The following is an 11,944-nucleotide window of genomic DNA, read 5'->3' on the forward strand; positions in this document are numbered from 1 at the left end:
TATCATATGTTTTCACTCATCTGTGGAACTTGAGAAGCTTAACAGAAGACCATGGGAGAGGGACGGGAAAAATAGTTACAAATAGAGAGGGAGGGAGGCAAACCATAAGAGACTCTTAAATACAGAGAACAAACTGAGGGTTGATGGGGGGGGGGCGTGCAGGGAGAGGGGAAATGGATGATGGGCACTGAGGAGGGCACTTGTTGGGATGAGCACTGGGTGTTGTATGTAAGCGATGAATCGTGGGAATCCATCCCCAAAACCGAGAGCACACTGTAGACACCGTATGTTAGCCAACTTGACAATAAATTATATTAAAAAAAAACTAAGAGTCACAGAATCATGGAACCCAAGGTTATCATGGGAAGGGGCTCAGCATCCACCCCCATGTCTTCATGTTATAGGAAAACAGGGTTTAACTGCCAGCCCTTGAAGCTTCCTGCTGTGAGCCAAGCCTTCTGCTCCAGCTGGCTGCTGGGGAGAGACAGGAGGCAGGAGAATTGCCAGGCAGGCTGGTCATGCCCTCACCTGTGCTGTCAGAGAAAATGTATCCCCTGATGTTCTATAAAGCAATAGTTCTCAAACTTTGACCGAACTCCCAGAACCTCTTTAGTACCAAACCAACAGCGACGGAACTGCTGTGTTTGGAGCAGCGGTAGGAACCCGGTCTTCATTTTAGTGCCCATGGCTGGCCCCTCTTTTAATCAGTCCCTGAATCCCAAGGAATACAGTTGCCCAGAGGCCCCAGGTTATCACATGTGCGCCAGTGCAGGTTACTCTTAGGTTAATTCTTGTCCATCCCTTTTCTTCCCTCTGCAGGGTGAAGAAAGGAGGTATGTACCAGGCCTATTCTCTTTGTTTGTGGCTCTCACTATTGTTGATTTTTGCCTGCTCTGTTGTACTAAATAAAAGGGTTCCAACCTGGCAGAGAATCAGGGTGCAGTTCTGTCTTGGTGAGTTTTCAGCCACATCATCTGTGGGTGAAAGAAACAGAGGTCAGAAGTAGCTGCAGAAAGGGAAGGGCGGGGTGCATGGTGCCATCAGTGTGTCAGATCTCTCCTGTCATTTTATTTTTTATTTTTTAAATTTTTATGTATTTTGAGAGAGAGAGAGAGAGAGAGCACGCAAGCAGGGGAGGGGCAGAGAGAGAGAGAGAGAGAGGGAGAGACAGAGTCCGAAGCAGGTTCTGTGCTGTCAGCTCAGAGTCCAACACGGGGCTCCATCTCGTGAACCGTAAGATCATGACCTGAGCCAAGACTAAGAGTCAGATGCTTAACCGACCAAGACACCCAGGCATCCCTCAGATCTCTCATTTTAGTCCTGCCTGTTCCCTACCCAGAGTTGCCTCCACTCAGCTGAACTTCAGCACCTAAAGGTCTGTTCCCCTCCAGCGGGACAGGAGTGAATTGTCTGTGAGTTAAACACAGTGACTACTGTGCTGTTGCACGTGGATGCGTGTGGCTCCTCTTGAGGACAGCCGATGCTCTGTATTGGACAGATGCCTCTTTTTCAAGAACAAATGACACTTTATGCTCAGACTGTAATGGATTTGGTCATTTCCACAAGTTATTTGGATCAGGCTTATCAGAAAGGGGGGCTGGGTGCAGTCAGATGGGCAGGGAGAGCTGGGACTTTGGATGAGTTGAGCGAGGTCCATCTGGATAACTCCAAGCCTGAGGGGATGTCTGCACCCAACCCCAAAAGTTGCTGCCTCAAGGGGAATCCAGGCTATGGGAAGAGACAGGACAGAGAACTGGAAAGTGTGTATGTTGTTGTTGTTGTTGTTGTTGTTTTAGAGAAAGAGGGAAAGGGGGAGAGAGAAAGACTCTGAAGCAAGCTCAACGCAGGGCTCGATCCCACAACCCTGAGATCATGACCTGAGCTGAAATCAAGAGTCGGATGCTTAACCAACTGAGCCACCCAGGCACCCCAGGAAAGTGGATTTTTAAAAAAAGATTGCTTTAATCACTCACCCCATAGGCAGGGGCCTCTGACAAGCACAAGGCACGTCTAAGCAGGGTTAGAAATCTGATTATAATGGTTATTGATCATATCAAATGAAATGATTTTAATGAGATCTTCACAAACTGTCACCCACCACCCTAGCTACTTTTTTTTTTAAAGGGCATAGAGAATGGATGCAAAGAATCCCCACATTATGAACAAATGTATCAACTAGATCTTTCTGATCTTTGATTAAAAGGCTAATTTCCCAGGTCCAGGAATAGCAATAAGTAGGAAAAGAGTAAAATCGTTTTTAAAATTCTGTGTATTATTATTGTTGTGTGTGTGTGTGTGTGTGTGTGTGTGTGTGAGTGTGTATTTTTCTGAGAAGGTAGAAAGCTGTCAATAAACATGTCTACAGAGAACTAGCTCCTTGTCATGTCTGCAATACTAAGTTCAAAGCCTGTTTAAGAGAAATCCCATTGTGGAGGTAGAATTTTAAGGTCAATTTAGTGTCCAAGAAGCTTCACTTCTGTCTGTTCTATTCCCTGCAGAAATGAAGAATACAAAGAGAGGGGTTTTGGTGGTAAGTGTGCTGGCCATGGGGCAACAGGCTTGGGTGATGTGTGGTGGGGCACTCCCGTCCCCTCTCAGGCAGACCCTGCCACAGCCCCACGGGGGTGGGGTGGGGGGAGGTGGTATTTATCATTCAGGGAGACGCTTGCATTTGGCCACTGGAACAGATTGTTGTGTGACGAGCTCCTGATAGAATTTGTTCCCTCCACTGAACATGTCTGCTGATATATTTGCAGAAGAACTGGATTTCATAAATATGGAATAGTGGTGTTTATTATCTACACCAGCTCTCTGGGAGACTGAGCTGGGGGAGAAGAGCTGAAGACCACAACTGGAACTTCAGCCTTCAGTGGGATTTATTTTTTCCTTGCTGTTCCACAACCTTGAGGAAAAGTGATGGAGACAGAACATTGCTTGGGTCAGGGGTCGGCTCTGCACAGTTGTCTGTATGATCTTGCAGACTCCCTTGGCCTCTTTAAGCTTTAAATTCCTCATCTGTAAAATGGGAGCAACACCTGCCCTGAGCTTGCAGGTGGGGAAATATTTTGAAAGTTGTTAGAGTCACATAAATGCAAAGTGATAAAAGATAGTTGGAGAGTCTCCCCCCACCCTTACCTCCTTGTTTTCCTCTTTCTTTCTTTCTTTCTTTCTTTCTTTCTTTCTTTCTTTCTTTCTTTCTTCTTTCTTTCTTTCTTTCTTTCTTTCTTTCTTTCTTTCTTTCTTTCTTTCTTTCTTTCTTTTTCCTTCCTTCCTTCCTTCCTTCCTTCCTTCTTTCTTTCTTTCTTTCTTACTAAAATTTTTTTAAATTTATTTTTAATTAAAAAGATTTTTAATGTTTATTTATTTTTGAGAGAGAGAGCGTGAACAGGGGAAGGGCAGAGAGAGAGGGAGACTTGGAATCCGAAGAGGGAGACATGGAATCTGTGCTGAGCTGTCAGCACAGAGCCTGATGTGGGGCTTGAACCCATGAACTGTGAGATCATAACCTGAGCTGAAGTTGGATGCTTAACCAACTGAGCCACACAGGCGCTCCTATTTTTTTTTTTTAAGATTTTTAATTTATTTTGAGAGAGAGAGAGAGAGAGAGAGAGAGAGAGAATATTCCAAGCAGGCTCCACACCAGCAGTGCTGAACGCGATGTGGGGCTCCAGCCTACAAACTGCAAGATCATGACCTGAGCTGAAATCGAGAGTCGGATGCTTAACCGACTGAGCCACCCAGGTGCCCCCCTCCTTGTTTTTCTTTACCTAACCTGATCTGCCCACTGAGAAGTGACAGAACTTGAAGGTGACTCCCCAAGTCTCCCTCAGCCCCCGATAATAAGATTTTGTTGTGATCCCGGACCCATACATTTGGGGAATGACATGCACAACGAAGAAGACAGTCCAGGGCACCAGAATCTTTGCCTCAGGTCCATCACCTAAGTGTTTACAAGTACGGGCCTGTCTACGAGCGTGAGAAAGAGCTGATCTGTTATCTCCTTAGCCTCATTGTCTAAGGCAATACCCCTGGTGATGCCACTCAGAGAGCACCTTAGAAATATGTAACATTAAATCAATCAATTAAATAAGTAGTCCCCATGACCATAGAAGTGCAGCTGCTGAATTGTTTGAATGGATAAAACCCAGATGGTCTCCACTTCCTCTGTTTTTGGAGTGGAGTAGCCATGGGCCAGTGTGCAGATGATGGCCTGTGTGATGCAAACTGGTGCTGGAAAGGCCACGAGACTCTGAACACAGTCCTCATCAGCGTGCTAAAGAAGGGCATCACTGGAGGGCACCTTGGGAGGGAAGGGGGTGTTTCCGTGCCGACAGAGGTCAGGTCCTGAAGGGAGGCACAGAGAACAGGGGAAGAAAGAGATAAGGAGCACAAGGCCTCGGTAAGGGGGGCACGCCCAGCAGCAACATTGTATCAGCCGAGGAAAGATGTCGCGTCGCAGTCATAGCCCAACGCTGGGAGCACATGAGTGCTCTCCTGTGCCCACCTTGCCCATCTGCCTGACAGATCCCGCTCAGGCAAAGTAGATCTCAGCCAGGGTTGTATGGCATCTCTGCTCCACTTTCCGTGAAGCTGTAGCCTATCATTCACTCAGGGCAGGATGAATGTCCTCCCGCCCTCCCGGGCCCCCAGGGTGTGCCATATTCCCGCTCATGACCTTATCACTCTATATCGTCCACCTGTTGTCAATGGCGCCCACTGATTGCAAGCGTTGTGCAGGCAGTAACCACACCCGTCGTGTTCACTGCTGCGTCCTCGGCCTTTAGCACAGCGCCTATCAAATAGACTAGTGTCAAGAAGGCCCTGGGTAAGGTACGCAGGCTGTGAAGATGAGTGGCCTGGCCCCGGGGGGAGGAGTGTAGGGTTGTGCTTGAAGCTGTCTCTTTCTTCTCCATAGGAAACGATCCAGATGAACTCTGTCTTTGATGGAGAAGCCATCGACCCAGGTAATTAACTGGCAATGCCATCCGAAAGGTGTTTTTCACATTCCAGGTTGGTGGAGTCATGGAGGACCCCATCCAATCTCCTGCCCTCAACTCAGTTGGTCCATCATTCGGTTATGTCGCCTGACCTTTCCCGCTGCAACACAGCGTGAGATCACCTCTGAGCAGAGCTGGCTGGCACACGCTCCAGCACATGACCATGTGTGAGGCCTCAGAGGATTTCCACCTGACGCCTCCTGCCCTCTCTCGCCTCCCTTCCCAAATCACAAACCAATTCAGCGGACTGAATTCTGCCTGCTCTTTGGAGCTCAACCACCTCCCCGGTCCTTTCTGAATGCTCCTCACACCATCCTATTGGTAGTGAGAGATAGGGAGAAATGGCAGGCTTGGCTCCTTTTCCCCCTAGATCAGGGCCAAGAATTTCTTCTTGGTCGGCAAGATGAACATAAGGTAAAGCTGGCCTCCAGAGCTCCCGTCACCCCCATGAAATCAGCTCCAAATTTAGCTCCTTTACACACATCCCTCCACTTACAAAGGCTCAATTATAGATGTGAATAAAGGGAAGGAAACCAAACTCGGGAGGCAAGCGTGCTGGCTCCCTGCCACCCTCACATGCGAGCGGCTCGGTCCTTCTCGGAAGGATGGCTCCTCTCCAGGAGAGGCTGCTGCTGCTGCTGGAATTAAATTTCCCTCTATTATTAGGTACTTGTTACCATAATGTGCCCACATTAGCATAAGTGCTGGTGGGATCCCCTGCCGAGAGGCCACTCTTGCCGCAGGGAAATGGCAAGAGCCGGGGATCGCCTGAAACTCCAGCTTCTGGGGCAAAAGCCAGGGAGGACCAAGGCTGTTACCTACATTTGTGGGTTGACAGAAGAAAAAAAAAAAAAAAGGCGGGGGCGGGGGGGGGGGATGAGCAAATTGAACTAATGTGAATAAACACACCAATTAGTGTCTGCCACGCTGACACAATAAAAATGGCTCCCTTGCACCATCTCAACAGAGGCCAGACTCAGTGTCCGCATCTACCAATCTCTGCTAACCTAACATAGATAAAAAAGCCCTTTCCTCCTTATGTGGTGACTTCCTTTCTCTATCTGGGATTCCGGGGGCTCTCAAAACATCCCTTCAGAACATGATGGGTAACCCCATTAAAAACGGAACTGAATTTATCCAGAACTGACACGGAATTCAAGATTTATGTGGCTTTCTAATCTCACAATCGAGAGCCTGTCCTGAGCCTCCTCACCCAGGGAGGCATGATATTTGCTACCTGTGGGGTTGGAGCCCTGTAGCTCGTGGAAAGGGTGGGCTGGCAAAGTTTGTGCCCTGATTCACACCTCCTAGTGCCTTTCAGCTTTCCTTCGGGGTAAGAACTGAGCGGGCTGGAGATGGAGGAAGAGAGCATCCTGAATTCCCTCGTTTATATGCTGGTTGCATATTTTTTTCCCTCTAGTTACTGGGGCAGTATATGAATTCAACTCAAAAACTGGAACCAGAAAGTGGAAAGATCCCTCAACCCAAATGCCAAGATGGCAAGAGCCCAGCCCCCACGGAGCTGCTCCAAGTAGACCTGTCGCAGGGGAAGGGGCCGGGCCACCCGGGAGCACCGGCGAGCAAGATGGGCTGAGCAGCAAAGCACAGGTTGAGGATGCAAGCCCCAGTTCCAGAAACCAGGATGGCAAGCTCGGCACCCCCAAGAGCAGAAACACAGCCCTCATGAGCAGGGCTTCCCCCAAACTGCACCCAGGAAAGTAATGGGTACCTGGTTGTGGGGCCCACAGTACAGCACAGCAAAGGGACCTTGATGGCCCTGGGATGCTGCTTCTCCCTAAATTCCATGAGGGCAGGTGTGGGAGTGCCTTAGGGGTGAAAACATGGTCTGAAGGGACTGGGAGATCCAGGGTCCCAAATGGAATGTTTAAAACAGGGGCGGGGCGCCCGGGTGGCTCAGTCGGTTAAGCACCCGACTTCGGCTCAGGTCACGATCTCACAGTTCATGGGTTTGAGCCCCACGTTGAGCTCTGTGCTGACAGCTCAGAGCCTGGAGCCTGCTTCTGATTCTGTGTCTCCTTCTCTCTCTGCCCACCCCCAGTCACACTCCGTCTCTCTGTCTCAAAAATAAACATTAAAAAAAATTTAAACAGACAGGGGCTTGATTATCTAGTTGCCTTTTTCTGAGACAGCACAGGTGAAATTTCTCTAGGGTCTCTGTCCTCTGATCAGATGAACCGTTAGCTATTGGAGGAGGAACCGTGTTTCTTCTTCGTGGTGACTACTGGGAAGCTTCATTCGGTTCACCCCCTAGGAAGTGCTTAGGACTTCCGACATGAATGCTGAGGGCTCCCCTCACACCTGGTTTCATCTCGATTACCTGCCCTTTGTGTAGTATCACTCAGATTGCCTCCCTGATAAATACACTCAAAGCCACACGCCTTTGTAGTCACCTCCGATCTTTTTTGAAAGAAGCAGGCCAGAGGGAAAAAAAAATGGATGAATATATAATGAGTTATTCATCCAGGAAGAAGAACACACAACGCACACCTTTTTTTATTCTTCTTTTTTTATGGAGGTGTAACTTATATTCAATAAAGTGCACAGATCTAAGGTATTCCACTCATAATAGGCTCCCCTCAGAGATAACCGCTATTCTGATCTTTATCATCATAGATTAGTATCGCCTTTTCGGAATTTCGCAGGAATGCAATCACACGAAACATGCTCTTTTGTGCCCTGCTTGTTGCACCCAGCATCACGTCTGTGAGATTCATCCGTGCTGCGCTGCGGATTGGTAATCCAGTTCTCCTCCACTGTGCGTCCTCCTCATTTGCAAGAGTATGCCTCAGTTTCTTTATCCATTCTGCACTTGGGCGGCCGCTTCCAGTATTTTACTATGATAAATCCCATCACTATGAACTTTCTTGTGCAGGTGTTTTGGTGAGCATAAACACTCGTGTCTTCTGAGCATGTGCCCACGAGGGGAATTGTTAGAGCCACTGCTGGGATCTGCGAAGAATTCCAAAGTTGGTGGCTCTGATTTACACTTCCACCAGCAACGCCCAAGAGTTCCAATTGCTTTGGAATTGGTGTTGTCGGCCCTTTTAATCTTAGCCATTGGGTTAAAATTTCTCCGGAAACGCAATCACTCTTTCTCAAAGCTGAAACAACACCCCCACCCCCATCCCCAGCTGCTGTGTTCCTAGTCCAACCACCACAAGAAAGGACCGGGCGAGAGTCTATTAGAGCAGCACCCCTCTCCCCTCTCCCAGTTGGGGAGCCAGATGAGAACTCCCGATTCTGCAAATGCAGAACTTCGAGGGAGCAGCTGTGTATTTACTGTGTGCCTCTGCACCCGTGTGACTTCTCAAGAGAAAGAAACATTAAAAAAAAAAAAAATGTCCCGTCCTGGCCTAGAGCAGGCGTGATTTATTAATAAGGGTTGGTTGCCGGGGAACTCCCTTGAATAGATTTAAATTTTGCAAAAGGAGGCAGAGCTGTTCATTTGTGGAGGTTAAAGTGGGTGAAGTGGCTGATTACCCATTTAAGACTCCACAAGTCTGTGCAGCCCTGAGTAAAATGCCTTCCTCAGAAGCTCTCAGCCTCAATGCAAGTAAAATGAGGCCCAGAGAAGGCTGAAGGGGGACCTAATAACTGTTTATGAGCCCATTAAGGATGATTAAAAGGAGAGCAGCAAGCATCTGTTCCCCCTTCTCCAGCGATGACAGGCCAAGAGGGAATCAGGCTTCTCGGCCAGAAGAAGGGATTTAAGTCGGGCACAGGGAGGGACCTCCTGAAGGCTGGGGTCTGTTTGAGGAGCTCAGATTCTCCCCTGGTGATGGGCGGGAAGAGCCGTTTGTCTTCCAAAGCCCAAGATGTGAGCCCCAAGGAAGCCAAGACACGGGGTCAGCAGAGGCACTGGGCAAAATGTTCTTCGGCCAAGAGAAAACCTGCTCTTTCCCTTTGCATATCTGACTACCAGATTAAGAAAATCAGAAGTCTGAGGCCCAGGACTGAGGCCATTTGTTTTCTAACATTTACCGGGTTTGACGGGGCAAAAAAAAAAAAAAATTATCTGAATAAAAGCCGGGGAGTCCTATGAATCTTGTGCAGATTTTCTCACATTTCCCTTTCGAGGGCCTTAAACACATATGGACTTATTGTAGCTAATGTTGAGTTGCCCCAGATTCTGAGTCATAAAATGGGGGCAGAGATGTTCAGGGATTAGACCACAAAGGGACCCATAACTGTTGAGGGATCTGAAACCACGTGGCGAATGACGGAGTTCCAGTGGGGGGCACGGTGTTACAAGCACGCATGGCTCACGAAGAGAAACTGGGCAATGACACTTTCGCTCCTCAGAGCCCTCTTTCACATCGATACTTCTGTCACTTGCCTTTTAATGCAGTGTGCCTTGTGATGGCTCAGGAGACTGAAGCAACGAGATGAGTGAACATTGAAAGTGGTCTCTATTAAAACTTGGCGTTTCTCGTTCCAAATTTAATGTGCATGTTTATAACTCCCATTTGTCCAATAAATATTTATGGGGCATCTACTGTGAGCCAGGTGTTGATTCATTAGTAAACAGCTGCCCCGAATCCCTGCCCGTAAGAAGCTTGCATTCTGTCTGCCACGGCTGACCTCGGCCTCTGCTGATAGGCCATCCCCAGAAGTTCTGTTCCCAATCCCATCCTGGCCTGTTTGTTTCTTGGTTCCTTGAGTGTTCTAGCCGAAAGATAGATGAACCCAAACTTTCCTGGAAGAACGGATAACTCAGAACCATTTAAATATTTTTTTTGTAAAAGACTTCACGCAGAGCCCTTTGTCAGAAAAGAGTTGAGGGGCGCCTGGGTGGTTCAGGTGGTTAAGCGTCCAACTTTGGCTCAGGTCGTGATCTCACAGTTCATGAGTTCAAACTCTCTGTCAGGCTCTGTGCTGACAGCTCAGGGCCTGGAACCTGCTTCAGATTCATATCTTCCTCTCTCTGCCCCTCCCCCACTCATGCTATGTCTCCTGCTCTCTCAAAAATAAACATAAAAAAAAGAAAAGACAACAGTGAGATACCTGAGTAGGGGGCCCCCAGCCTGGGGTTACCAGGCCGGCATACACCAAATGGCAGCACCGAGCCAGCTGGGACTTCCGTGTGTAGAGAATAGATGTATCCTGAGGCCAGTGAGACATCTGATGTGGAACTCAGGGAAAAGGTCAAACATAGGAGGGATGGGGAGAGACTCAGACCCCCGAGACCTTCCTGTGTGTCACCTGCATTGGGGGCGAGATGTGGCTCCTGCCCTAAAAGGGCAAAATCCAACCGAAAAGATAACCACCTCATGGAGAAGACAGCCAGCTACCACACAGGTGCTTTGCGACGACTGAAGGAGCTGCCGAGGTCCTAAGTGCTGGAGAGAGCAGGTGTGGGCCACGGCAGCCTCCGAGTATAATGGGAGACCTGGAGCCTGAGGGGCTTAAAGGTAGAGATGAGTTCCAGGTGGGAGAAAAGAAAAATTTTGAGCAAAGGCCAAAGCATTCGGAGTCTCAGACTTCAACCAATTTTCTACCGGTGCTTGTCCTGTGTAACCTGAGTGAATAACCCATAGATAGCCCACTGGATACCAGCAAGCACTCAACAAACATTTGTAGAGTTGGATTGAATCATGCAAGCTTGCCTTTAGTTTTCTACCCAGGTCACGTGGCAGAGTCACAGCGTTTCTCACTAGATCTGGACAAACATGATAATCAACAGCAAACAGTCGCTGAGTGCCTACTAGGTACAAGACACTATTTCAGGCTCTGGGGAGATAGCAGTAAATAAAACAATGTTCTCGCCGGTCCATATCCTGGCAAAGGATGAGAGACTGATGATGCAAATGAACAGTGGCCGGACCATATATAAAAACAGAACTCTGGGGGCGCCTGGGTGGCGCAGTCGGTTAAGCGTCCGACTTCAGCCAGGTCACGATCTCGCGGTCCGTGAGTTCGAGCCCCGCGTCAGGCTCTGGGCTGATGGCTCAGAGCCTGGAGCCTGTTTCCGATTCTGTGTCTCCCTCTCTCTCTGCCCCTCCCCCATTCATGCTCTGTCTCTCTCTGTCCCAAAAATAAATAAATGTTGAAAAAAAAATTAAAAAAAAAAAAAACAGAACTCTGACCCACAACCTGCGGGAAACCGCCCCCCCCCCCCCCCCCCCCCCCCCCCCCCCCCCGCCATCTACAACAAGGGCACAGGAAGCCAGCCTTTTGTAAGTCAGACTTGCAGGAAGCCAGATTGTGAGCTCTAGTAACAATCTAGGAAGGTAAACGATAACTTCTGTAACAATCTGCCCACAATGGCCAGGACTTGATTAATAACTGACACCTTCCCTCATTTTTATATCCACTTCCAATTTAGGACCAACCACAGAAAGCCAAATATCCACTCCTCACCAATCACCCTTCCAGTTAGCTCACCCGCGGCCTCCCCATGCCAACAGCCTCCAATCAGGGCACCTTTGGTCCAGTATTAAGCTTCCCTGCCTTAGTGACTCTGCTAAAATTCAAGTGATGGGGCTGACTCCTTTGCTACAGTGAGCTATGAATTAGTAGCCTTTGCTTTTCTTTTATGGTTGGTCTTCATTTATTTCCACAGGAATGATAGACAAATGGATTATATATACACTATATATAATATATATAGATATTGTACATTATATACACTATATAATATGTGTGCATATATATGGTGTGGGTATATACATATACATATATGTATGTGTGTGTGTGTGTGTGTATATATACACACACACCTCCATCCACAGTGTTAATGGTGGTAAATGCCATTGAAAAAAATGAATGGGGTCAAGGTTATGGAGGGTGGGGATAGCCACTCTAATGAGGGTGCTCAAGGAATGCCCCCATGATAAGATGAGAATCTATTGCTGGAAGTGGGGAAAGAGCCATGCAGGTAAATGGGAAGAGGCTCCAGGCTGGAAATACAAAGGCAAGGGCAAGCC

The 11,944-nt window shown here is 48.2% G+C and overlaps 1 protein-coding gene across 1 annotated transcript in view; it reads left to right on the forward strand.

The window, feature by feature from the left end:
• The window catches only part of CDHR3 (cadherin related family member 3), a 65,787-nt gene extending 58,706 nt beyond the window's left edge, over positions 1–7,081 (forward strand). The window contains exons 16-19 of the mRNA XM_025929878.2: positions 820–833; positions 2,499–2,530; positions 4,916–4,964; positions 6,418–7,081. Of these exons, the coding sequence (XP_025785663.1) occupies positions 820–833; positions 2,499–2,530; positions 4,916–4,964; positions 6,418–6,719 (397 nt within the window). The 3' untranslated portion in view covers positions 6,720–7,081. The remainder of the gene's footprint in view (positions 1–819; positions 834–2,498; positions 2,531–4,915; positions 4,965–6,417) is intronic.
• Positions 7,082–11,944: the final 4,863 nt, after the last annotated feature.

Source organism: Puma concolor, chromosome A2, assembly GCF_028749965.1.
Source record: "Puma concolor isolate L17-30 chromosome A2, mPumCon1.1.hap2, whole genome shotgun sequence".
Taxonomy (NCBI): Eukaryota; Metazoa; Chordata; class Mammalia; order Carnivora; family Felidae; genus Puma; species Puma concolor.